We start from the raw sequence: 27,672 nt of genomic DNA on the forward strand, positions 1-27,672 counted from the left end.
TTTAAGTCACAAAGCTGCTTTCTACTCGACTTGCGTTAGTAGTGCTCGGAGATATCTCCATGGTTACACAGTTTGACTCAGACAGCAGGGTGACGCGTAGTCATTGAGGATAACAGGCAGAGGTACGAGAGGGAGAAGGAGGAGGGGGAGAGAAAGGGAGGGATTTTCTTTTTAACCCTCTCGGGCTCAAATTAAACTTTTTGTTGCTAATGCACAACCAAGTCTTGCAGTGGTACTTCTGAGTAAAAAAAACTCATAAAATATGTATGTGTATATATGTATAGTTTTTAACTGTTGCAAATCTGCAACGCCTGCCTTGAGAGGGTTAATAAGAGGGCGTTGTCTCTAAACCATAAGAGCTGGCTCAGTGTGACACTGTGCGTCTTTTTAAGAGAGGTGGCGGCGTTGGCCAGTGTGCATATGCGTGTGGGAGGTGTGTGGAAGAGTGAGTTTTTGCTGCGAGGTTTTCCCAGTCTTATCTGTGAAGGAGAAGCACCCGGGAGAGGTGACAGGAGAGAAAGCACCACACGCGCACACACTTATGCATCTTCTCCACCGCCGCCCCGCCTTTCCCTCCTCCCGCAGCCTCCACACTCAGATGGATGATGTTATCAGGAGACTCGGGGGGGAGAGGAAGATGGGAGCTTGTAAGAGATCCTTCCGTGTTGTTATCTGCATATATACAGGCAAGCTCCCCTGCAAGTTATTTGCAGCACTCAGCGCATCATGAATATTAACTGTTACATGGTCCAAGTGTTTGTTTCTGCTTCCTCCCTCTGGTCTATACCTCGAGGAAGTGTTGATTATGGTGCCTTGCCCTATGTGATTAACACACTGATCACTACACAGGCACAGGGGCTAGCACACTTAGCGGTAATTATACTTAGCCCTGCTGACTGCTCTCTCCAGCCTTGGCTCTGTAACCCCCTGAAGAGACAGAGCTGAGGGAAAGCAGGACACATGGCTGAACATTATTAAAAACGTAAGAAAGTAATCTGTTGTTGTTGTTGTTTTTTTCTTTAAAGAAAGAAAAACCGTCATATGCTCCTACAGATAAGATGAAAATTATGACGTATAAAGTAAATGTATGTATGTGTGTTGTGGTAGGTACTGGCTTTATCTGTGGACTGCCTTCTGCTCTCTTCTCTCGGGGGGAGGATGTCAGAGGCACAGAGGTTAATAATGCTGTCATGCCATAAGGGCCTAAGGCTTGTTCATCGTAGAAATACACACACACAAAAAATTGCCATAGCAGCAACAAAGTAATGATAACAGGAGACAAAAGGCATAAAAACATGCAGACTTTCAGCTCTGCCTGTCTCGTAGCTCATGGCAAGTTCTTACATATTTTACGAGTAGTGGAATTAATATTATAGGATTTTTCTCCTGATAGAAGTAGTATATTTTGTTTATTACTGCAGGTTTTAAAATTGTGAGGATTTGGCATAATTGCATAAGTTGATTCTGCTATATTTGTAATTTCCACTGTGTAATAGGAAATACAACTTTATGTCAGCCTCACAGTCAGTACAGCCTGCACTTTGCCCGCCTTCTCTCTCTCGCTCTCTCTCTCTCCTTCGCTCTCTGTCTCTTTTTCTTCCTGACATTTGTCTTGTGAAAGTCATGGGCCGTGTTTGGCTGCAAAGTGGCTAAGAGGGCAGCAGTGTTGGACTGATTACAGAGGAAGGACAGAGAGAGCCAGACGAAAAGTCGAAGAAAGATTGGTGTGATTTTGAAGTTTGCCAGAAGCCCAGAACTGAGAAAGCTGAAAGCGTTGATCTCTCTAAGACATTGACCTGAAACTCAGTTTGTTCTTTACGTTAAAGTCTTTGTGGTGCTTTCTGCATGTCTTTCCTCGCTGCCCTTCCTGGGAGGCCCGGTCTCTGCAGGAAACACTTTTGCAGCCAACTATTAATTTGCCAAACTGCTGAGTTGACGACCAAAATAGCACCACGCTATGGGACATCTTTTTTTAATGGACTCGTGAAGCATTGTTCAAGTGCAATCATATCTCTCCTAAAGACTGTACTGGACGTAGAGATCAGATAACTTAGGTAGATGACTGTGTTACAGGATGGAATATGCGTTAGGGATCTATTTCAGTCAGCAGATAGCGCAAGGATGCTATCAGAGCTTTGAATAAATCCATCTCAGGCCCTAACTGAAGAGTTACAAAGTTTCTCTCAAAGTTGGGAGAGAAACATGACCTGGCTGTCCTAGCTGACTCATGATGTCTCATGATCTTAAGGTGGTGCTACTGTAAGTGTGCAAATGTATTTAGTGGCAGCTCACTCATAAATGTTGAATTTTACCTGAGTGCTGTGCTGCATTGTGACCTAGTAAAGGTACATTGGTCAGCTTTGCTGTAATAGGCTTCCCTGTTTACTTATTAATAAAATATAATGTTTATTAACTCAGTATTAACTTGATAGCATTAGTTGAAAATGACATTTCATTGTCAAAAGCACAAGCTACATGTTAGCATTCTCAGCTAATTAATTTAGCATCTACAGCAGTAACCTATCAGTACTTTACAATGATGCCAACAGTAAATAATTTTCTAACCATAGAAATTTCGATCATTGAAAACATCTTGATTTTTTAGCAGAGTCAGAGAAAGTCTGTTATATCCGCAGTGTGGAAAAATCATCTTTTGGCCTAAAGTTGAAAGTAGGCTGCACTTACCATTAGCCAAATGCTATGCTCTCTCCTCTGGGGACAGCAATCCACAAATCATCCATCCCATCAGAACTGTATGCTGCCAAGCTAATCAAATTGAGCATAACATTAGTTCAGGCACCCCTCGAAGTCAGGCTCATCTGCAATCCCAGTAGAGCAGGTGAAACCACATAAGCTGATGGCTCAGATACCCGTCTACAAGTCTAATTGGCTGTCTCATATAGGACAAACTTCAGCTCTCCTATACTTGCAGCACAAGTGCAAGCTGCTCTGCAACCCACCTTCACTTTTTACATCGTATTTGGTTTAGTTAATGTCACTGAGGTCATGGAAGGACAAGAAGGTCCCAGAAGAGAGCCATGCTGGCGAATATAAATTACAGCAGACTGAAATGCAGTGAAATACAGTGATCATGACTGAATTTGTCTTATCATTGTTGGTATGCTTTTGAGATAGTTTGGCATTGCAAAGCAGTGATTCAAACTCGTGTCAGTTGGAGATTTTGCACACCTGAGTTACATGCAGGCCTATTTTCTGCTCTGTTTATGCACTGCATTAGGGTTCAGAGATAATAAAACAGCCACGCTCATATTGGAAAATTTATGGCGGCCTACTTTTTTGCTCGTGAATCATTAAAGAAGTGATTTATAAAAGAATTGGACCTATAAGCAGAATCAATAATGGCACGTTTCAGTGAAAGCTTATCAATATCCATCCCTCTGCATATCCATGCCTCCGGAGTGCAACACGGCAACAAGATGACTCTGGTGCACTTCTCTCTTATTGCTGTTGTTTAATTGAATTAGTAAAAGTCTTAATGAGCTTCGCCTAATGTGTCGTTTGAACAAACACCAAAGGAGGAATTGTCAGCACATTGTGTCAGCTAATGCGTGAATTTCTATGTATGATCTTTCAAACTGCTAATCATGGGCATGTCACTCAGTCCAAATTGCCTCTAAGCTGTAATCGAGCACCACATGCTGACACACCATAACTGTGTTGCCTTTTCTGTGCAGGCATGTTTGTGCGCCTATTGGATGAATGTACTCTATAAATATTTCATACTAGCCCACTTCCCTCCCTGCTTCATCAAAAAAGGGAAAAAAGAAAGAAACACACAAACAAATATCCCTCTGGTATAAATAAAGCCTGGACAAAAGTGAAAGGGCTTTGAGGGGGAGTGTGAAAAGCTTGCGCAGAAGAGTGTGTTTTACAAGACGAAAGCAGGAAACAGTGAAGTTTAGCAAAGAGATCAGACACTGCAGCCAGAGGGTTTTAGTGGGTCTTTCAATATTTTTTCACCTGTCATATTTTGCCTAAAAGTTAACTTAAAAAGTTGGGTAACAAAACGTGCAGATGGCCTACAAGCAGATGAGTCCTGGTTATTGATTAAGGTTTCTTCTCATACACTGTCAGGCCCACTTGAGCATTATTTGTGCTGCTGAATGAACCCAGCACAGTTTCAACATAAACACTGGCTGGAACCTTCTGGTTTCTTCGTGCTGCATGCCTCCAGCAAGGATAATATGAAGGTGACAGCGAGTTCTGCATCCCCTGTTGATGTTGCCGTGCTTTGCAAAATAATCAACAAGATAAAATGTTTACATGCAGAGATCGTCTCTCACACTGATTGTAAGACACCTCACTGAGATTGACCCTGAAGACGTGACTTAAATCACAACGTGACTTCTGGCGAAAGCTCCCGAGCACAGTTGGGGCACATAATATATTCTAGCTGACTGATAACAAATTAAATTGTAAGTGACACAGAGCGGTGATACTGCATTATGCTTAGACACATTGGTCATATCCACTGCAATTATTGACTGCACTTTGAGCTGTCAAAAGTTTATGAATAGCTCAGTAGATTTCAGAAAATAATCAGTATTCATTATCACGCATCCAACTCTGGAGTCTCTAAAAACTGTAGACCAGACGGACACTGAACTGGTTTATTTTTCTCATTTTGTTGCAAATTGTAAAAAAAAGCAGTTTTGGACACATGAAGTATTGTACCAGTTTCAAGAAATTCATTTGGATCAGATTCATCGTTTTATTTTTTGTCCCCAGTGCTTTATGAACTTGGTGATTTTTTCTGCAGACTAATGGCTTTAGAATTGAGGCTGAAATCGTAATGGCTGGGCAGTTCTCCAAACCTCTCTGAACCTCGGAGGATCTACGGAACAAAACATTTGATGGCCAACAAATATCACCATCTCTTTCTGTTTCTCTCTTGCTCTCCCTTTCTTGGTGAATGCCTTGGAAACTGGCCATAGTAAAGGCACTCAACCAGACAGAATGGTGTAGGAAGGGTGGGGACCCCCCCTGCTTTGCTGCTGATTTATATTTGGTCTCTCTAAGGGTGTGTGTATTTAAGTAATATTCCAGCTATGTGTCTTATCATGTTTGTTCACTGCTTCCATTAATTGTTGTCAATTGCTAATTAGCAGAATTTATGCACAAAGGGGATTATACCTACATCCTGCATGTGCATCTAATAATGAGAATAATAGCGCAGTGGGCACGTGTAAACTTAATAAAGTAATTCATTACGTTAGCAAAGTAGACTTTGCACAAAGCCAAGTTGTCATGTGCCATCCAACATCTTATGGGGTCATAACACTCGAAGAGATACAGACCAAGAAGATTAAATACCACACAACTCCTGAAATCAATCCACATTACCATAGCCATAATCATCTGGATTGATTCTGCAGCAAAAAATTATCATACCTGAGGAAAGGCTCAATTTGTCAAGCGCAAATTGATGAACCAAGTGGGGGAGGTTTGGCCAGTGGGGACTTGTGGGGTGGATCTTAGTCCATAAGAGCTTCGGGCAGGGTTATCAATAGGTTCTTGCTGGACTTGGCTCAGTGTCCATAATTTGATGTGTACACAATCAATAGCCTCCACCTAGCTGGCAGGTGGGCCACTGGTGTGGTGCAGAATATTTTTCATCCTCACAAGAGCTTTCCCCTCTCAAAGTCAGGAACGATGCGAATGCAGGCAGAGGAGGGACGTAGTTGTAGTTGTGCAATCATGAGCTGCCACTGATGACAGGACACTTATAGAAGAGTTAGTGCCTCTATTGACGACCTCTTGAGGAGGATGTAGAAAGGTGATTCTTGCAATTTCAGGAGAAGTGGTTGAGATGACAGATGGCTGAAGATAAAGCTCAAGAGAGGCACAGAAAAGCGACTCAAGAGGGCTCTTAATGCCATGACTCCTGCATGTTTTCTCCTCTGGATCAACTTCACTCCCCATTCTCTGTCCACCCAGGATATCTTCAATTACTTTTAAGGATCTGCGGAATTAAATCATGAGGAGAGTGTGTTTGCTACAGCTAAAGAGCATTTGCTTATTTTAGTTTTTTTTGGTGACAGTACCTGTTCCAAATGTAACCTCTTGACATTGTCATCTGATTGTTGGGTTTTTCTCTGTGTTGTTGTCGGGTCTTTACCTTACAAAATAAAGTGCCTTCATGTGACTGTTGTGATTTGACACTTTATAAAAACTATTGCACTGAATTGATCTGAACCACCTTCTGCTCAGTTGTTATGCATTCTCTGCTACATGTGGAGCCAACAGTGCTACAGTTGGAGCTGCTTTGTTGTGAAAAACCACATGACGGCTTCATGTTTCAATTATCCCAAACATCTTTTTATGTATTAACTTTTCATATAAGGAAATAGTTTATCTCCAAATACCAGGAAAACTGTGATAGTCCTACCATGTATCGGTTGAGCTCCAAAAGTAAGACATGACACTCAGAACTTTATTTTGTTAGTCGTCTCCCTCATTGTAAATCTCAAAGTGAACCAGCTTCCCAGTGCAGTCGTGCTAAGCTGTCTGTTTTTTTTTTTTCCGTGGGTGATCTGCTAAAAATGCTTAAATGTATGAAAGCAAGACAGCTACCAAGAGCAATGCACATTAGGTGATCCAAGATGAGCACACCTCATGGGCGTGAGCTCATCACATAACATACTAACCAAAATAATGCAATGTAAAAATGCAGGTATTATTCAAATGTTTCTTTCTGGGAGCAACATGACAACTCAGATCAAAGGGAGAGAGCTCAAGGAAAATCGATGTTGTGACATCAGGCCAAACTCCTCTCCTGTGAAGTGATTGACTCTATGAGGTTTTAAAGAATAGGCAAATCTTCTCTGCATACATCTGAAAGTCCATGTGATGCACATTACAACAAAAGTCTGCCGTACAGACCCACTCGTGTGTACGATTTGGCCTGATTGTGCTCTTATTATTCAGAGCACAATGGAGAGGGAGTACAGCAGCCCGATTGGTCACAGGCAGCTAAAGTATGTCAAACACCAGCTAATCATCTCCATGCATTGACCGCCCATCTAAGCCAATCAGGAGCAGCAAATATATTTTGATAGATGAGTATAAAATTAATGTATATAATAAAGTTATAATTACCAGTAGTTTGATATTTAACTTTCTTAATTGCTTTTAAATGAAATTGCTTCATTTTAACACAACAAGCATTCACCGTTTTGCCAAGGTGCGTGCAGGCACATCGGTCAGTGGTGGAACTGACAGATAGTTTAATCTCAGTTATCTAACAGTTCAGAGAGAAGCTCCACAGATTAGAAAGTGGCCGCATCTGTGAAAAATCTTCTTTCACTTCCTGTGTCTGTTAGCCTTCGTCCTCACAGTCACGTCTAGGTCAACCGGCTTTACTGTGCTTTCTTTTTTTTATTTTGTTCTTTGTTTTTTAATCCACCACTCACGACATTTGATGCTATACTTAATGCAACCGCGGATGCAAATCATGAGAAAAGAGGAGTCCAAGTAATTGATCTTTTTAACTACTCCCACTCAATAACAGTAGGTTAATGCAAGCCACCTCAGCGCTTCTTATCCCCGAGCTTACACGGCATTTACCGAACACAGGTTGCTTGGGTGTGTGAAAGTGAGACAGCGGGGCTATGGGTCAATGAAAACATTAATCAGTTTGTCTCTGTCTGTGTGTTTGTGTCCGTGCTCGCATGTCCATTCTTTCAGCTGTTCATAGTGTAGCTTTTGAAGTATGGAACAGCAGAAGATTAACTGTGTCCTCTGAGGCAGTTAATGTAAAATCTAAATAAAGAATCGACCTCTGAAGAATGACTTACCTCTTGCCTGCACGTCAGTAAATCTTATTTACATATACTCCGCTCCATACTGTACCACATCAGAAAATCATCTGTGTAAGACACAGTATACCCCCAAAATTATTATCTCGTGCTCTTATCTGCTCTTCTACCTTGTTGCTGTTCAGAAACAAGAGTACAAGCAAAGGTCTTCCGATCAAATTGTTTGGCAGCAGGGAGTGAGCCTGAAATGCGCTTGCCAAAAAGTTGAGGGGTATGGAAGCAATCTGCGTCCTTACTATGACTCCACAGCTCAGTGCCAAGCTTGCCCTGAGTTGCCTCACTTAGCTGCTAATAGGTTTAACCTAATCAGTACCAGCATTCATTTAGCGATAACACTTCCGCTGCTGAGCCAGGACACCACCTTCTTTATTCTGCTTTATGATTCCATTTTTCCTCTGCATTAGTAGAAGAGATCCTGCTTTATTTAAAAACAGCAACAACAAAAAAAATGCATTTATATATGTTTGCTTCAGGAAATGCCACTAGCCTTCTGACCACTTTTTCCAGCTTGTCATTGTTAGCCACAGGCTAATGGATGGACTACAGAAGTGGTTGACCCCTAACCACTGCAAGAAAGAAAAAAAAGTATTGCCAATATGTAATATTTGCTAAATTAATGAAGTCTCTGCGGAGATACTGTGAGCGTCTCCAGACTACACATTGTAAATTTATGTAAGATCATCAATGTGTTCTGCAACTTAATGTGATTTGTGATTAGTATTCAGCGTGCCTTGTTTTCCTATTTGACTGAGTCGCTTCAATCTCTCTTCATTACATTTTAATAGGCTTTATATTGCTCGAGTCACAGAGGGCTTTGCACAAAAGAATGCTAATTTTTCACGTCCTGGATTTCAGTCGATGTTGTGATGCAGGGTTGCACCGAGTGTAGTGCAGAGATGCTTCACCTGTGTGGAAAGAGACGCTCAGCTGAGCAGAGTTGAACTGGAGAGGAATAAAAAGAGGACATCAGCTAACCCCAGCAGCATTGTAAAGAGTTTTATGTGTAGTTGCAGCGCAAGAGGGAAGATATTCAGCTCATCACGTAACATAATGTCTTCGCCATATATAGATGACACACTTGTTTTATAAATATTCAATCATAGTCAGTACATCTAAGGCCAGATTTAATCAATCAGTTTCTATAAATCCTCATCGAGATAAAGAGCTGCAGCTAAAACTCAGCTTTATGCTGTGCTGACCTCATGGCATTATACAAGATTATTATTATACCCATCCCCTCACTGTTCAAATGAGCATACGGGAAACAATATTTTCACTGTATGTTTCATAAGAAGAAACAATATTTGTAAAGCTTTATACATTTTTTAAAGTGAAAGTAATGAATGAAAGGGGAAGTTTTAGACATTTGCCAACAGATGGCGCCAAAATCCTTTTATTCTTTCATGTGGTGTAGATGGGACTACACACACACACACACATACACTCACGTGCGCGCTCACAGTTATTGTCTAAACAGATTTCTGCCCTACTTACTACCCTTATTTAAATGACTTCTCAGTCAGTAAGCTCCGCAATGCTTCATTCATTTAATCACTCATTGGTTCCTTGTGTCATTTTCCATTATCTTTCTGACCTATCCTTATGTAATACTCTAGCATATTCTATATTCTTTATATGGATAATGGAGCTCTGATATTCATGAGCATGCCCACAGTGCCTTTGAACCAAAGACAGACCCTCCATTAGATTCATATCATATACTGGAGACCTTTATTTATACATCTTTTAAAATCCTTAATGCAAATCAGACAGCCCTGATTATTCAGAGTGTGTCCTCTACCAGTGTTAAACTAATACTTTCTTCATTTCTGTCTCTCTTTTCAGATTCTAGCCATCATATCAATACTGTTTATCGTCCTCTCCACCATCGCACTTTCCCTCAACACTTTACCAGAGCTCCAGCACAAAGATGAGTTTGGCCATTTCAATGATAACCCCAACCTGGCCCATGTGGAGGCCGTGTGTATTGCCTGGTTCACCATGGAGTACCTCCTTCGCTTCCTGTCCTCTCCGAATAAGTGGAAATTCTTCAAAGGCCCACTTAATGTTATTGACTTGCTGGCCATTTTGCCCTACTATGTCACCATATTCCTAACAGAGTCGAATAGGAGTGTGCTGCAGTTCCAAAATGTGCGTCGTGTGGTGCAGATATTCAGAATCATGAGAATACTGAGGATCCTGAAGTTGGCCAGGCACTCCACGGGGCTCCAGTCTTTAGGATTTACTTTGAGAAGGAGCTACAATGAACTGGGGCTACTTATCTTATTTCTTGCCATGGGCATCATGATATTTTCCAGCTTGGTCTTCTTTGCTGAAAAAGATGAAGATGCCACCAAATTCACCAGTATTCCTGCCTCATTCTGGTGGGCCACCATTACAATGACTACAGTGGGCTACGGTGACATTTACCCACAGACGTTGCTTGGAAAGATTGTAGGTGGACTGTGTTGCATTGCAGGTGTGCTTGTCATTGCCCTACCAATCCCCATCATTGTAAACAACTTCTCTGAGTTCTACAAAGAGCAGAAGAGGCAGGAGAAAGCCATCAAGAGAAGGGAGGCTCTGGAGAGAGCCAGAAGGAATGGTAGCATTGTGTCAATGAACCTAAAAGATGCCTTTGCTCGTAGTATGGAACTGATAGATGTAGCGGTAGATAAAGGAGAAAACAAGACGCCTCTTGAGAACCATCTGTCGCCTAGCCGCTGGGGCAGCCATACCAGGCATGCCTCTTCTGAAATCCATCTGAAATCACCTGACAAAAGAAACCCAGAGTTTCTACCCGAAAGTTCTCCCCATCACATAACCATCACCACAACTGGAAGTCCACAGCGGACAAGCAGGACCCCACAGCACCTTAGTGCTCAAACACTGGAGGAGATGTACAGTCAAATAACCAAGTCACAGTCCTTCAGCAATCTCAACACTACAAGCTCCATGAGCACTCTGAGCACAACTATGACTGCCCCGGCATCACCGAAGAAATCCCAGAGCCCTGAATTTGCATTAAAAGAGGAGGTGGGGATGGAGATGAAGGAAGTCCAGCCCTCCTTGCCAGAAAACTTTGGAAGCTGTTCAGCTGGCATCGAAAAACAGAGCTCAAACTCAGGCGAGGAGGATGCTAGATCATGTCATATCAGACACCCCAGGGCCCCGCCACCTCTGAATCTTAGCTTACTGAGGCCCAGTGATGACCAGAGGTTTCTTAAAGATGGTCTCTATGAGTCTGTCAACCCAAGTGATGGATCAGAGCTCTACATAGACGAAGGGGAAAGCTTTAACAGTGCTGTGGAGAATATCCAGGGCTCTCCAAGACGGATTAATCCTCTAAAAATAAAAGGGTTGAAGGTCAATTACACAAAGACCTCTGCTGAAGGCCCTCTGACACCACCCAGTACTACTTCTCCTGGAGACATCAGCTCCAGCATCCTGGAAGATGAGTCTCCAGTGGGAGAGACATCACCACTCATCCCTAGTTCAGAGGGGCTTCTTCCAGTCACAATGGAAGACGTCTGCCCTCTGGCCCCTAAGAGGCTGGTGGTGGACACCCCACCAGGGGATGAAGATTCACAATCCACAGAGAATCATGAGGAGAAGCACCTGATGGAGGTGGCGGGAGCAGCGGTTGCACCATTGTCACCCAAGACAGCAGCACAAAATAGCACCCAAGGTGTGGTTGGGGCAGGCGAGGAGGTTAAGCCTGACAGCAACCAAAGTGGACACAAAGTAGAGAACCACATGTTTACATCCGATATCCACCTGATACCCGGGGATGGCAGCCTCTCTCCAACATGTGAAACCAGCATGTGAATGTAAGGGACATTTGAGGGACAACAGACCTAGTACAACCTCAGCCTGAAGTTTGGGAGAGCAGGGAGGAAAGTCAAGGGTGCAGCGGTGGCGAAAGATCTTTTTGCATGGCATGACAAGTCTCTTATACTTGTGTTGTTGTTGAATTGCAGAAAAAGAAACTGCAGTGCTTTGTGCAGATCCTGGAAAAACAGTGGGCTCAAAGAGGACACTTTTGAGAAACAGAGAATTCATCAAATCACGTACACGCAGGTCCTCCAGATGTACATAACGTCTCCTTTTCTAGCAAAAGAAGGAAATGCACAGAGGAACTGTAAAAGCATGCTTTTTTTTAAAAAAAATCAAAGGACAGATATTTTACGGTGCTTAGTTTGCTGAAAGCGCTCCACTGTAAATACTAGGACATCTAAGGCAATGACAATGCACAAGATGGCAAGGGAAGACAGTCACTGAGGGTACTAATATTTGTAATGTGAAAAAGAAGGGGTAGGGGTTTGGATAGACAGCCCTCAGATTGGGTGTTGCATCGTAGCGACCTATAAAAAAAAAGAAACATATCATTACCTTTTGTGGCAATGCAAAGTGTTCTCATGATGGCCCTGTTTCTTTGTTTTGTTTCGTTTTTGTTTTGTTTGGTTGTTTTTTTTCTCGTGAATAACAGATGAAACTGTAACGTTGAGATTAATATATTTGTTTTTCATAGAAGCTGTTGAACTTTCAGTTTGAGCATCTTTGAATTCATGAATGTGGGAAAGAAAGATAAAAACACCTTGAATTCTCTCTAAAAAAAAAAAAAAAAAAAAACACCAAAAAAAACCACCTGTAGTTGCCAAGTATTTATCAAACCAGTAAGAAGATGAACTATCAGACACTAAAGCTACTGACAATATTTATCACGAGATTTAAGATGCTCCTCGTTCAGCCTTTTGATTCCATCCAAATCAGAGGAAATGATCTTATTTACTCTCTAACATCAATTATATAAATAAATATATCTATCTATCTAAAAGTAGTTTTAAGAATGAAACGTGATAAGTAGGGCTAGATTGGTTGTAGGAAAAGTCTACAATATGTAGGTGAGACTCCATTTAAAAAAACAAAAAAAAGAGGTAAGACTTATTATTCACCAAGGTAGATTTGGTCATTAACACAGATATATGCGTTACACTATCATTATCTATTTTGGCTTTTTAAAAGGGGTAGATTACAACAACAAAAAATGACAGTATTCCTTCTGATATCAATGGACCAAATCAAGCACACTGGCAAGCTTTCTTCTATCTCGAATGCATTATAGCATATATGGTAATAACATGTATTTTGACAGTAGGTATGCTTTTGGAGTTTTTTTTTCATTATAGTTTGTTTACCTGCATTGTGTTCATTGGCCCATCCTCAGCAGCCTCATGTCAATGTTGACCTTTGTTCCATACTACTGCAACTTTACCCAATCCTGCTGATAAGTTTAAGGCATTTTTTTGTATATCTGTGGTGTCTCGGACTGTAATTTATCGTGTTTTATTGTGAACAATTTTCAGTCAAACTTAAACCCAAAGGATTTTTTTTTCTCTCGTCGTCTCTCTTGCTTTTGTTTTACACTGACTGAAAATATGTCTGTTCTACGTTGCCTTTGATTCCAATTTATTGCTGGAATATTTGTTTATTTCTTTCGGCGTGACACATGTCGGCGTAGACTAGCGAGGAGTTTGTGAAAGCCACACAAACCGGAATGGCAGTGATAGGAAGGAACGTGGGTGAACTATTTTGTTGTTTTCTTTCTTGTTATCATTCTTTTTCGCTAATCATATTTTGGTTGTTTGTTTGTTTTACTGAAAGGTGTGGAATGTGCAATATCGCATACTGCAATCTATGCAGGCCAAGAATTGTGGCACTTTATTTTATGTCTATGGGAATTTGTAAGTGTACAGGCAAAATTTACTTGTATTTTTCAGATGTTATATCTTTAATATGAGGCAAAAAGAGTATTACGACTACTAGGATCTCACAAACAATGCAAATGAGAATCTGACTTTTACTTTTTCGTATTGCGTGACTGGCAAAATGCTGTTGAGCACCTTAAAGCCAGGTATTAATGGACCTCAAATTTGATTATCTGTCGGAATAAGAATCCAAATTGACCACCAGGGCCTTTTATACTCCTGTTAGATTTACATAAAAAAAAATCTAGCAAATGTGTGGAAGATATTAACATTATCTAATTTTAATGGCCACAAACAAACAATTTTCTGTTTTTTGTGAATTATCGTGGAGAATGAGTCTATTTTTTCTAAACCAAAATGGAGCACGACCACAATTTCCTGCCATATGGTGGTTGAAATGATGCGTGCCTTTTCATAACACGGCTGTTTATGAGAAGGTAGCGAGTCATTTTGCTTTGTTCATATAGCACTGTACAGAAAAAAAATTCTAATTTTATAGGAAAAATCAGGTCTTTATGTAATAGAAACAAGTAATGATATTGAGTTCTCAGGTTTTCTATAACTCTCTGATGTTCTGATTGGATAGATTATCTGTTTTGTTTTGTTTTTCTTGAACAGCTAATGTCAGCTAGCTGCTTCTGTACTTTTTGAGAAGTGTTGTTGTCAAAATCCACTTCGATGTCTTGGCTTCCAGAACAGGGAGCTGCAATATTTCTCCCTTCTTCTGAGTAATGTGTGTACCACATTCAGTATCCACTCCCATCAGTCTTCGGAGAGGCAGGAAGAAGTACAAACAAAGGGATGGGCATCTGACCATTAAGGGAGGCAAAGAGGGAGCGCAGCTACAGCCAGGAAGAGATCCCTGCTGATCCATCTGATTATTTCCCATGCTGACACCAGTGAGTGCTCCGGGCCCTCCGGCTTCAGAAGCTCTAACCCCATGGCATGCCCTCAGGAATAGCTACGAGTGGGTAAAAACAAGGCGAGGACAAGAAAAGAAATGGTTCTCCCAAATGGTTACATTGTGTCAGTTGTGGTCCATATTTTCTTTCTTTTGTCTGTGTACATACGATTTGCCCAAAGTAGCATATTCTGACTCAGTGTTCAGAGATTCATGTGAGACCTCATGGAGTTACCTTTGTGATATTACCGATCCCTCATCAGAAACTCAGATTCTTTGGTATTCTCTGAAGTAAAATGCGGAGTCAGCGGTGGTCTTCGTTTGAATTTTCATCTCTTTTTTTTTTCTTTATAATAAAGGGAGGTTAGATCGTAACCTTCTTGTTTGTAAGCTTGTACTTTTTTTCTGTACTCCAATTAATCCTTCATCCCTTGTTTGTAGTAATCATGTCTCTGTGTTAGCCTCGAGTAATCTTTCATTTTGACAGGTAGGGTAGAGAAACAAGGGATTTGGATTGATCAGCTGTATCCCCTCCGGATAAAGTTTGTGTGGATACTGCAGCTAATTCTGTGAACTGACAGCAAAAAGGACTGTGCTCTGTCTTACTGTCTCATGATGGCGTATTCATCTGTGATGCTGTACAGAGTGGAAACGTCGTGTCTTTACCCTCTCTGAGAGAATGGGTATTGTCCGTGTCACTCATACCTGCTTACCTTGCTCCTTAAAATGCAAACAGCATCATTGTTTGTCCTTATATCTCTGTATATTCTGCCTCCTCCATTGTTTTTTCTGTTCAGCTTTGAGAAAGCATTATCATCAAGACACATCCTGACCTACAGACTGTTTCTGTACAAAGCAACATCTTTGTATGCATGTAGTAGTCTGAACAATTATGTGACCACAGAACACTTTGTTATGGTATGTATGTCAACATTTGTGTAGAGCATTGTTCCTCATTACGTCTATTAGCATATGCAGAATAACAAATAAATGTATAACTCCTGCGTTTGTGTGTTTGGTGTTCCCTGCTCTGCATGTGAGATGATGATTGTAGGCCAGGAAAGTAAAAAAGAGGGGGAAAAAAAGTTTGAATCAGGACACCAATTAAAATAATATGTTGCATTTGCTGCAAGAAAGCAAAGTTGTTTTCCATATACAGAAGTGTGGACAACTCAGCAGTTTGGCTGGTTGATAAATGATTTATTACAGAGCGGAGATGCGTTTCGTTCGATGCAATTAATGTAAGTGTGCATTTCCAGGCATGTTCCAATGCAACTAAACAACATTTACAGTGTGTTTAGAGGGAAATGCATTCTCTGTCCAATAATAATTTGCAATGTAAAAACCAGTTAAGCCCAAATAAGGCTCGTGGTGTGGTGGCAGAGGCATTCACATAGTTTCTTCGCTTCTAGTGTGGCAACAATTTTACTTAGTTTTATATTTTTTCTGTCTTTAACTTTATCTTTATGGCCATTTTAGGTTAGTTTAGGAATATAATTATTGGGTTAGGTTAAATAGTTACACTTTAGGTTTCTGTTAGGTTTAGGGGAAAAGGTCATTTCTGATTAAAAAAAAACATACTTACAGTGTTAACTGCATGTGAAGGTTCTCATTCAATTCAATTTTATTTATATAGCACCAAATATAGCACCTTAAAGTGCTTTACATTTTAAGGTAAAGACCCTGCAATGATACAGAGAAAATCCTAACAAGCATATGACCCCCTGTGAGCAAGCATTTTGGTGACAGAGGGAAGAGAAAAGTCTCTTTTAACAGGAAGAACCAGGCTTAAGGAGGGGTAGCCATGTACCCCTTGGCTTGTTAGGGGTGAGGGGAGGAAGATAAGTCACTGATTTGCTGGATTACCAGGTGGATAAGTTAAGATAATATAATTACATATTTGGAAAATTCTGAATTTATGACTCATTGCCTAAAATGGGTCAGAAATAAGAAAGAAATAACACAAATGGCAACAAAATATTTATTACAAATGTATTTTTATTTACAAAAAACACACACAAACACATTTTTGTTGCTACAATCAGTTCTTCCAGACCTGCTTCCAAGTTCCATGAAGGGTCCTAATGAAAGAACTGATACAATCAGAAAAGTAAACAAAGTTAAGGCTGTTATAACTATTATAACTGTTATACTCAGCTGGTTTCACCTGATACCCTGCACAACCTGTATGGTTCACAGTGAATGATCCAATAAAAAGAAAATATTCCCAAGGCATCCCACCCCAAAAAAATTGTCAATGCCAGAGGTCAGAGGGAAACGGCTTGATGGGCTGCAGCAGAAGACGACCACATCAGGTGCCACTCCTGTCAGCTAAGAGGCTACTTCAGCAGGGTAACATGGCAAGTCATAAACCTCAAATCTTAAACATGAGAGTGAGTTTTCTGTACTCAAATGTTCTCCACAATACAAAAGGCAAGTTTTCAAAGTTTGACTGCATAAAAGGTTGAGAATTGCTTTATACCTAAAATTAAATACTACCCTACGAGTCTACAAGTTATATCTGAAACTTAATGCAGTGAACAACTTCTTCAACTTGCAGTTGCCTCAAATTGTTTTGGCACGATCTGAACAAGGTGATATTGATATTTAGTTACTCCTCCTGAACGCCAGAGGGCGCTGCAGTCCGATTAGCGAATTCAAACTGGCTGGTAAATGGTGAGCGCGCGGGTGTTTTTAAAAGAAAAACAGGAATACACATAAACATGGCGGCTGAAAATAATAACAGAACCGCTTCAGATGTAAATAGCATCGAAGAAGGTGTCAGTTTTTCTCACATTACCGCCGTAGCTACAGGATGGATGTCGGACTTCATGTTTCTAAGTTTGTGTCGGCGTTTTAAGGAGAGCAAACGTGATGAATTCAACGAAACGCTCTCAGCTTTCCAGAGTGAGTGAGGCACCTAGGTTACGTATATTTATGCTTAATTTATGATTATTTCTGTGGTGTTAGATTAGCTTCCTAAGTTTACCATTAGTTAAAGTTTAAAAGTTGGTAAAGACAAACATAAAAGAACCAAATATCACGTAAAATATGACAGATATAAAGGTGAGATATGTTTAAGGAGTAGACGCCAAAACAGCGTCCGAGGTGAAACTCTTTAAGCCATGTCTATTTTTATGTATTTTTTCATTTTTTTGTTAAGACCTGTCATGTTGTTGTTAAATGCAACTGGCACCTTTACTCAGAAAAACGAGAGGAAGAACCTCTCGTTGGTAACTTTAATGTAAATATACGTGTACGTATAAGTCTTCACAAAGTTTCTGAAAATATTGTGCCTAACACAAATTTTTTTTTCATTTATTCTTTTTTTCCTCAGCCATTCAGAAATTATCTCCTAAGAGAAATGAGAAAGCAAAGATCTGTGACTTCCTGGCAAGAGTCATGCATGGAAAGCTGCTGGGTAAGAAAACATGATGCCACAGTTTTTAAATACACATTAAAAACTATTAAAATGGCCTGCATTTGTATAGCGCTTTTCTAGTCCCTAAGGACCGCAAAGCGCTTCACACTACATTCAGTCATTCACCTATTCACACACACATTCACACACTGGTGATGGCAAGCTACATTAAAAACTATTAAAGATGAGAAAGGGGTTGGAAATCACTGACTAAAAACGTATATACCCACCTGTCTCTTCATCAGTGATGCATTAACTTTCCGTGGCCTAGAATTGTGGTTATTTGTCAGCATGATCTAAATCTCCCGTTACATCCACATCCCATCTTGACAGTGTCTACCTGCATTGAGTTTCTGCCATGTACTTACTACTTACTTACTAGATATTTACGTTAACAAGGAGCTGAGTAGTTGTACCTAATAAAGTGGTCGCTGGGGGTATACTGTTTTACTAAAAAAAAATTAACAGCAGCAGACTCTTTCTGTCCTTCATCCTAGTTGGCTTCCTGTTTCCTTGTCCTGTAAAACACTGTTTTTCTTCAGATGTGCAGTTTGAAGATGATGCCTCTGTGATGCCTCTGATGTCGGCTGCCAGACTCTGGTCAGACCTCAAAAACACTGTGGCAGACGAAAGTTTGTTTAAAAACGTTGCCATCCTTTTGATTGTACAGGTAATAAAGTTTTGTTTTGTTTTTCCTACCTCAGTATGGGCCTTTGGGGGATTACTTCACTTGTAATTGAGCTACAAACAATATAGGGAAAGAGTTTGTTTCACCTCATATTCATTTTTCAATTTTGAGAGCACAAAGGAGCGTCATGCTTGAGTAAAAGAAACGGTGATTAACAAAACTAGTTAAAACACGATCCATTGTAGTGCTGTGGTTTTCCTTTAGCTCTCTTTGAGGGAACTAAACATTTTACTATGTGGGGGGAAAAACACAACACCAGTGCTGAAACTATACAGATGTTTGATTATGAAATGAGCAGGGTTTAAGTCCTGATGTTGGCTGCATGTATTGATTTTGAGTCTAATGTCATACATTTACCCTGTGCCTAGTCTGTTGCTGTCTGCTTGGAGAAGGGTGAAAGGTCTTCTGCCTCCTCTGCCCTCAGGTGGTTTGAGAATAACCTTGAACTTCCACAGGTCTGTATGGCAGTTATTCTCCCTTTCCTTTTCAAAATAAAGGTCAATTTTGGAACGTTTTAATTATTCAGTAACAGATTTTAAGCGATTTTAACAACTAATGTGTTTTAACAGGGTTTGAGAGTTAAGCTTTCGAAAATAGTTGCACAGGCTGAGACTTACCACCCATTCCTCATGAGCTTCAGCTTCAGTCGCCTGCTAGAGACAGTCCAGTCCTACTTGGATGCCTATTTGGAGAAGAATCCTTCTGACTACCTTCTCAAGGTACAGCACCTGCAGAACCTGTGTTTTATGTCACAGCCAGTATCAGAATGAGATTGGAACACAGGTCTGCTCAACTATGTGAAAAATCACACTCACTACTATCATTGTCAATATTGAGATCACAATTCTGAGAATTTTGAGAATAACCTTTAAAACCTACAGGTTCGTGTCTCAGTTATTTAAAGCCCTACTACTTTAAAATCAAGGCCAACATGATGTCCACCCCAACCTTAGTTCACAAGTTGTTTGTCAGGCCTACATACTGAGTTTCTACAAGTCATACAGCACTGTGTTCACAGAGTAAATTAAAATATTTGTTTAAAAAACTAGACTAGATATATTTATATGTATTATGTTTCAGGTTCTGGGCTGAATATTTTATTTCCTAAGTTGTAAGTTTAAAATTCACTTTAAACTCTTAGAAATGTTTTGGGTTTTTTTGCAAAAAGTATTGTCGACTTTTTTTGGATTTCTGCTTTAGGGGGCACCACAGCGGATCATCTCACCCTTTCTTTAGCATCGTCTTTTGTCACACCAACCTTCTGCATATGCTCTTTCACTACATACCTCCATCTCTGCACATGTCGAAACCATCTCAGCCTTGTCTCTCCAAACTTATGTCCAAGCCAAAATATATAAAAACCCCTTTGCACTCTTAGTGAGATGGAAGGTTTTTTGGGAAATACACCGATCAGTGGACACTTGTCATCATGGGACTCTGGGGCTGCATAACAGTTACAGTTTGGCCATCATCATAAAATCCACAGACCTGTGCTCGCCCACTTTTTTCTGCTTTTGACACGTGGACTTCAAGCTCTGACTGTTCACTTGCTGCCTGATATATCGCACCTCTGGATTGTTGTGAAGAGATAATCACAGCGCTGGTTTTAATGCTGTGGCTTGCTGATGGGTGTACATGAGGTGTCCAAAGTTTCTCGGTAGTTAACAGGCAATGCTTACACAAATTTTTGCAGATATTAATTTCTCCTCCTCTTGTTTTCTCCTTTTGTGCTGAAACTACGCTCTTATCCTCCTGAGTAATGGCGCTCAGACCAACTGAAGGTGCTGATGTGACGTTATCAGTCATAGCTAATTGACAATTTGTCATCAAATTAGTTGGAAGGGCAAACTGCTGCATTCTGTAGAGTCGTCCTCAGGGCCTAACAGACTCGCTTATTCAGGAAAGTTTTATGAATGATTTACGCAAGCCAATGACCTCTTGATGGCTGTACTTGGAAGGGTATGCTAATGACTGCCCTCATTAATTTTGCTTTTCATTACAGCAGTACTTAGACCAGAAAGTTAGTTGTTTTTAGAAGTTTATGAAAGGGTCATATTTATATGCATAAATTAGCAAAGCTAAATGTCTGTGTTATGTCTACCTCTCCGATCATCAGGCAGCTTCAAAGATGGTGCAGTCCTCACACAAAACTGAGGGTTTGGAGGACGAGGGGCCCCGGGACAGCTCTCTTTCAAAGAAGGCCAGTGATGTCACGGAGGACAGAAAGTAAGTCGTAGTATTTTTGAAAAGCCTCATTTATTTAAACTCTGCTTCTCCTTCATGCTAAATATTCAGCTTTATTTATGTCCTAACAGGAAAGGAAACACCACATGTCACAGGTCAGTAAGAATATGTTTAACACTCACTAGACACATTATTAGGTACACCTCGCTAGTACTGTATTGGAGCCCATTTTGCTTTCCAAACCACCTTGATGCTTCATGGCACAGATTCAACAAGGTGCTCGAAACATTCCTCAGTTATTTTGGTCTATATTGAAATGATAGCATCGCACAGTTGCTGCAGATTTGTCAACTGCACATCCATGGTATGAATCTCCTGTTCCACCACATCCCAAAGCTGCCCTCTTTGATTGAGATCTGGTGACTGTGGAGGCCATTTCAGTACAGTGAACTCATGTTGTGTTCAAGAAACGAGTTTGAGATGGTCTGAGCTTTGTGGCATGGCACACAGCCATCAGAACATGGGTGTACTGTGGCCATAAAGGGATGGACATATGGCAGTATTCAGGCAGCCTGTGGCATTGTAACAATGCTTGCTTGGTAATAATGACTGATTCAGACTTTTGTGGCCAATGCCTTTGCCGGCATTCACACTTGTGCACTACGCGTTACAGTTATGTCCCAATCTTTTATATCCTCTGCCAGCCTAAATGATTCTAGGACGTCTTCTCTTCCTAGGTCCCCTTTTTCCAGTTTCTTTTGGGGTTTTTTGTTTAGTTTTGTTTTCTCCCCAGAGGCTAAAAAAAAGTGTCCTTGGTGAAGTTTTTCCACTTCTTTTTACATCCCCTCACATCAGTCCTGATAGTTTAAGGAATCTCCCTCGAGGAATTCAATCTGAGAGTCCATATGTTGACGCAGGGATTGATGTTCTCTCAATGATTCATTCGAAAGAAGCAGGAAATGCACAGGAGGAATCAAGAGGCCACTCAAAGTAGTTGGGGTGTGAGTTTCAGAGGGGTTTCTGATTAGGTACCTGTGACATAGATTTCACATAGAAGCATAAATCCTATTTCGGGGACAGGTGTGCCAAGAAAATATTCCCTACAGCACCAGCCTGAACCGTGTTTTCATATTGTTTGTGCCAAATTCTGACCATCAGGATGTGCAGTGTGCCCTTCTGCTGCTGTCGCGCATCTTCTTTGACGTTTGATGCGCATTCAGAGTTGCTGTCCTGCAGCATATTTTCCCACCAGCTCAAAGCCATGTTTCCATTCTCCCCTAACATCAACAAGGGATTTTCACCCAGAGAACTGTGGCTCGCTGGACATTTTCTCTTTTGGGACCATTCTCTAGAGATGGTTGTGAAAATCCCAGTAAATCTGCAGTGTCTGAAGTACTGCCACGTCACATTCAGGGTCACTTAAATTACACATGTAGGTTAAGGAAATAATTGTGTCGCACTGTATTACTCTTCCACAGACCAAAACGGAAACTACTCTCAACCATAAATACAGATGTGTGGAAGCCTGATACATGCAAGAAGCGTAATTTTTCTCTACGTCGAATCTCCAGTAATGGTGGGTTTTAATTTTCTTGTGGCTTTGATTGGTTTCTGAATTTTTCTTTTGAAATTTATTTACCAGCACATCATATTTGAGCCTGAATACAAGTAAATTTATTTCAAACCTTACAGCATCAGAGTTATCCCAGATGACAGAAAATTCACCAGACACAAAAAAGGCACAAAAAACAAGAAAACCCCCTCAAGTAAGTAGAACCAATTAATCCACAAATCAGTTTAAGGAGTTATAAATATTCCTTTAAGCATAGAAAGCAGGAGTTTATGTTTTTTCCTTTTTATCTAGAAATGGACCTCCCAGCTGGACAAGTACCTCAAGGATGGTGTTAAACGTCATGGGCAGGGGAAGTGGTCTCGTATCTTAATGGATTATGACTTTGAAGGACGCACCGGCACCATGCTCAAAGACCGCTGGAGAGTTCTAACGAGGGCACATGAAGTGGGATAAAGACACACAGAGCTTCTCTAATTCGTACAATGTAGCATTTGACCTGTAAATAAAATCACCTGATTTTTCTATTGATTTTTTTTAATGGTTTTAGTTGCATGCTCTGCTATGTTTGCACTGAAACAATTTACCACCAGAGGGTGCTCAAGCACAGAACAGTGATCTGGGTAAGTTGGTCTACTGTGACTGGGTAAATTTGACGATGTGTAACAATGTGACAATGTGTCAGTAAAACATAATTGTATATTTCACTCATTTAGTCTTTTTTAGCTGACCAGCTAAAGCTTAACCGTGTCAGTGTATGTGCTTTGCTGCTGCTGTGTGCACCCAGTCATACCACCAGAGAGCAATCACAGGAAACGATGTAAAAGTTTTTAGTTTTTTATATTTAAGGCCACATTTTTTTAGATAAATAAGGTGTAAGACAAGACATTTGTAAAAGAGTACAATAGCATTGTTTTATAACCAAAATAAAAGGAAGTGTGCTTAATGTGTGTGAGGAAAAGGTGGAATGCTGTACAAGTGTCTTTCTATTTTAATGTGTATGAAAATCTGCTATTTAAAAATACTTTACACTGATCTGGACCATATTAAAAGACATATCTGCAAAATTAGGCCTCTTAGTGTTGATAGAGAGACGATGTGCTGAGGCATCTGGCTGCCCACTGATGATTGGTTTTTAGATGTTCACGTGAAATCCATATCAGATGAAGACAAAACTGTGTTGTGGAGGACAGGCGCACCGCAGAGTTTTCTGGATCTTCTTCCAAGTCCCGCTGCACTGCGGGTTCCCCACCGCCTGCCAGTGGAGCACAGTCTCCCTGCAGCACAGTTAAACCACTGGTTTCATACCACTTTATGCACATGGTTTCACATAGTAATTTCACAAGATCTCAGCACTGCTTAGCTTAAGGCAAGGGCACATTAAGTGTTGAAGCAGAAGGTGGACTAATTTTGTAGCTGTTTTAAGTTTTATGAACTGATTTAGATTTTTATGTGAAATCGTGCAGTTAGGGCTTTGTAGACAGGAACACAATTTCCATAACTTTGGCTCTGTACGGTAGTGCAATAGATTAAAGTGCAATGCAATTTCAATCCAGACTTTCAGCTTTAATTCAGCTCCTTTCAGGGGCTCAAACTGGATAAGTGAGCATAATCATAACCAAAATGTTTACCTTTTAGGATTTTGTTAGTTATGGTTGACAGACTGACTGAAAGCCATGCACATTGATGAGTTTCCTCCTTCCTGATGGTTTTCCAGGCCTTTAGTTTTTTTGCCATTTAGTTTGCTCTTCAGGAATTGAAGTGCATGCTCGAATGGCTTGTGTTCCCTTCTCATTCTGTCTTCCATCTTGCAAGTATTGCTGTATGCTTCAAATAACGAAACATACATATTATACTTTCATTAGTCCAAACAAATGCTGTTTCACAACTTGTCTGGTATTTTTAGATGTTTAAATTTGTTTTTTCTGCCCCTGGGCAATGTTCACCACTTGGTTAGGTGTTATGAGGGGTGTTCTTTTACCATGAAACGGATCATCTAATCATCTACAATTATCTAATTATCAATGGAAGATCATGCCTTTTTACTTTGCTTAGCACACCATTGAGTTATTATCTCTTTGTTAAACATTCACCAATTCTAAAGTTCCACCTCTCTCACAGGTTTTTAAATCTCATTGAGATTAAAAATCTCATTTCCAAGAGAGACCTGGCATCATGGCAACAAAAGTCACATACAACATAGGTAGAAATCCACTGAAATCTGGAAGTTGTGGGTTCAAACCCACAGTTTTCAAATGCAAATGGTACACTTGGAATTTTTCCAGATGTTTTACGTTCAAAATTGCTCAAAAAATAAGCCGAGAAGCCCACATCTGTCCATGAAGCAGCTTTTCAGTCAGATATTTTGGTCCCTAAAGAAAAAGGGGGCTACATAATAAATAACCACCATTCCTAAATGTTCCTTCAGTTTGTAAAAAAAATAAGAATAAAAGCTGAGAGTCTGCCCTTTTAGACCACATTCAGCTGTAAATTAAATGCCAAACAGTTTAAATATATCTGGACTGGAGGAAAAACACATGTAAAATGGCCGATAACTGCATACTTGTCTGATTCCTGACCGTCTCCCTGGCAGCTGCTGGTATTGTTTCGCATGGCAGGAGGTTCACATGCCACACACACGTTAAAGCCCTCTGTTATGTAGCGCATCCACAGTGTGTGGGGCCGGTTCTCCACAGTGCAGTGGGGCGTCCGTGACTCTAGCTTGAATTCCACACAAAACCTAAAGGGCGACAGGATTAGAGTAATGAAGGTGAACAAATAAATCCTGAAATACTGAGACAGTAGAATTCAAACAAAATAAACCCTTAACGCACAGGAGAGCGACATCGAGGCATCATCACTTGGTTAGGCGATATTGGGAATTACTGATCAGTAAAAAAGAAAAACCCACTTTATCCCCAGTAGCAGGGACACAGCTCTAATGAAAGGAATAACAATAATTAAGCATATAGATGCTTTGAACTGCTCGCAATACCGCACCTACTGTCATCCCAACCTTTTGTGTATGCGCTTTTCATGTGACAGCCTTGAGTATTTAATTTCAAAGGATTGTTGGCAGTCTTTCAGCATCGCTATGTTTAATGGTCTGTAGACAGAAGGCCAGGTGGGCAAACACCTACAGGTAGCTCGTTGGTTGGAAAACGTTGAGCTGTTATCTCCTTTCAATTTCATTTGTGATACAAAGCACAAAAAAGAGGTTTTTCCCCTGAAAGCATTCATGAACCTTTCAACTCTTGAATTTAAAGATTCTTGAGGTCTGTGCAGTTTCAGAGAGCATCTGCAGGCTTTATAGTACCATGATATGAAACCTACCCAGGGTTTAGGGGGTTTCCGTAGCTGTCGTGCTTGGGCCTTCCCTTGGCAAACGCCATGCTGGTGATGAATGCAGGACCTGATAAGAGAAACCAGATCATCTATGAATTACAAAACAGGCTCAAATGCAAGAAAATATGCATGCAACTTCACACACACACACACACACACAAAAATGCAGATACAGTAAAACCAGAGAGTGTTCATCTGGTTGTATACCTGAATTGAAGCCACAGTGTCTACCCAGGTGGTCTCTGTATTCCCTGCAGCCAGCTCGTTGCTCAAGGCCGGGGCAGGGCTGGCCACTGTTGTGGGGCTGCTGTTCTATGTGACGAACACGGATTCGCACCGAAGGCTGGCAGGGTTTGGCACAGCCGCTCCAAAAGCTCCAGTCGCTCACAACACAGTCCTGAGCTGGATGTTGGCACCAGTATCAAGAGAGAAACGTTATTAGAGGAAATCCTCTGTTGCAGCGAACAATTAAACTGCATTTAAACCAAAGACTTACTCCCTAAGATCTTAGCTTTTGTGCCAGGATTACAATTCCAATCGACAGTAAGATATACCATTGTTCTTTAAGGGATGAATAATTATAATATTCCGGTGGAAGAGTGGAATGTGACTCAATATCCAGGAAATAACTTTGGATTAATGAAGCATCGATTGTGACTTGTGGAATTAGTGCTTCCTGCTCTGATACAAGTATTCTGACAGTGCGCCAAGTGCGCCGCTCAATCAGTGACTGAGTCCTGTGATTTATTTTCTTTGTGCCTGCTATGATTCCACTTTGATGCATTAAACATTCAGATTTAGTCACTACTGGCCCATAACACATATTAAATGTGCCTAGCTTGTTTGACTGTAGCTGTTATCGCTACAACTGATTGACAGAACCACATTCTTAAAATATTTGTACTAATTCCATTATGTGGGCCAGCCAGCCCACTGAAATGAGGTTAGGCTCAGAGCTACTGGGGTTATTTGGTGTGCTGATTATTTTTTGTAATGCGGCAGGTGAGACACATGCAAGAAACACAAAATCAGAGATTATGTGGGGTTTGCGCCATGTTAGAAGCTGAAGAAAACAACAAAAGACACAGAAGAGTTGGAAAGGACTGAAGTTAAATGCACACAATTTGACATGTATGGGAAAATGTGGAATGCATCCACCCATGCCACTTCACTCATTAGAGGTATGTTGTGTGATAAGCAGCCCACTAATGACCAGATAGTGGGGATAATTTGTCTTGTTTTATCTTCTGGACAACAGATTTAGAAGATAGCAAGAGGTCGGGTATCATAAAGTTAAGGTGCGCACCAAAAAATAAACAGTTCCATCCATTCATCACTCACCTGGACACTCTGTGAAGTAGTCAAAGCAGCAGTCTTTAGTTCTGACGCAGCCTTCATCACAGTAGCATGTGCCGTGCACACGGTCCATCCTCCAGTCAGTGGTCAAACAGTTTGTGTCTCTGCCTCTGCAGCACTTCCCTGAACAACCTCCACTCACCAGGTGGTTCTCACCTAGAGCAAAAACTACCAGCAACCAGCAGGCAAACTGAACAGAGAATCCCATCATGATGGAGTGAGGCCAGAAGTCAACCTCTGAAGTAAGATGCCAGCCTCTTGGTTTCCCCCCAGACTGTGCTCACACACGTCTCTACCTGTGTTTACTCCTGCTCTGGTTCTGCTTCTTTCATGCTCGTGACCGTGAGAGGGAGAGGTTGGAATACCAGCCCAACCCAGCCAGGACTGAGCTCTGCCACAGGAGCCCTTGTGACCTGGAATTCCTGTGTCCGTCTCCTGTGTCCAGCCCTTCAGTTTCCCTCCAGAAACAGGTCTGCAATGCAACCTACAGTACAAAACACCCAATTCCAGCACTGGCTTTCGTGTTGTGTGTGCCTGCCTTTCCTCAAAGCTGGTGTCTCTCTCCCTGTTCCCAGCTGAGCACCTCCCTCCAGTCGATCAC

At 40.9% G+C, this 27,672-nt stretch overlaps 3 protein-coding genes across 3 annotated transcripts in view; 2 read left to right on the forward strand and 1 right to left on the reverse strand.

Moving 5' to 3' along the window:
• The window catches only part of kcnb2b (potassium voltage-gated channel subfamily B member 2b), a 99,499-nt gene extending 83,988 nt beyond the window's left edge, over positions 1-15,511 (forward strand). The window contains exon 3 of the mRNA XM_082546631.1: positions 9,684-15,511. Within this exon, the coding sequence (XP_082402757.1) occupies positions 9,684-11,666 (1,983 nt within the window). The 3' untranslated portion in view covers positions 11,667-15,511. The remainder of the gene's footprint in view (positions 1-9,683) is intronic.
• Positions 15,512-17,145: 1,634 nt separating this feature from the next.
• terf1 (telomeric repeat binding factor (NIMA-interacting) 1) lies at positions 17,146-23,435 on the forward strand. Its single transcript, XM_082546955.1, has 10 exons — positions 17,146-17,414; positions 17,845-17,928; positions 18,471-18,598; positions 18,985-19,071; positions 19,186-19,335; positions 20,733-20,842; positions 20,932-20,955; positions 22,279-22,376; positions 22,493-22,566; positions 22,665-23,435. The coding sequence occupies exons 1-10, from the start codon at positions 17,231-17,233 to the stop codon at positions 22,824-22,826; spliced, it is 1,101 nt and encodes a 366-aa protein (XP_082403081.1). The 5' UTR covers positions 17,146-17,230; the 3' UTR covers positions 22,827-23,435.
• sbspon (somatomedin B and thrombospondin type 1 domain containing) lies at positions 23,192-27,661 on the reverse strand. Its single transcript, XM_082546956.1, has 5 exons — positions 27,057-27,661; positions 25,923-26,117; positions 25,704-25,782; positions 24,934-25,110; positions 23,192-23,647 (listed from the first exon to the last, which is right to left on the reverse strand). The coding sequence occupies exons 1-5, from the start codon at positions 27,280-27,282 to the stop codon at positions 23,530-23,532; spliced, it is 795 nt and encodes a 264-aa protein (XP_082403082.1). The 5' UTR covers positions 27,283-27,661; the 3' UTR covers positions 23,192-23,529.
• Between the last annotated feature and the right edge of the window lie 11 nt (positions 27,662-27,672).

Source organism: Aulonocara stuartgranti (genome assembly GCF_965226115.1).
Source record: "Aulonocara stuartgranti genome assembly, chromosome: 9".
Taxonomy (NCBI): domain Eukaryota; kingdom Metazoa; phylum Chordata; class Actinopteri; order Cichliformes; family Cichlidae; genus Aulonocara; species Aulonocara stuartgranti.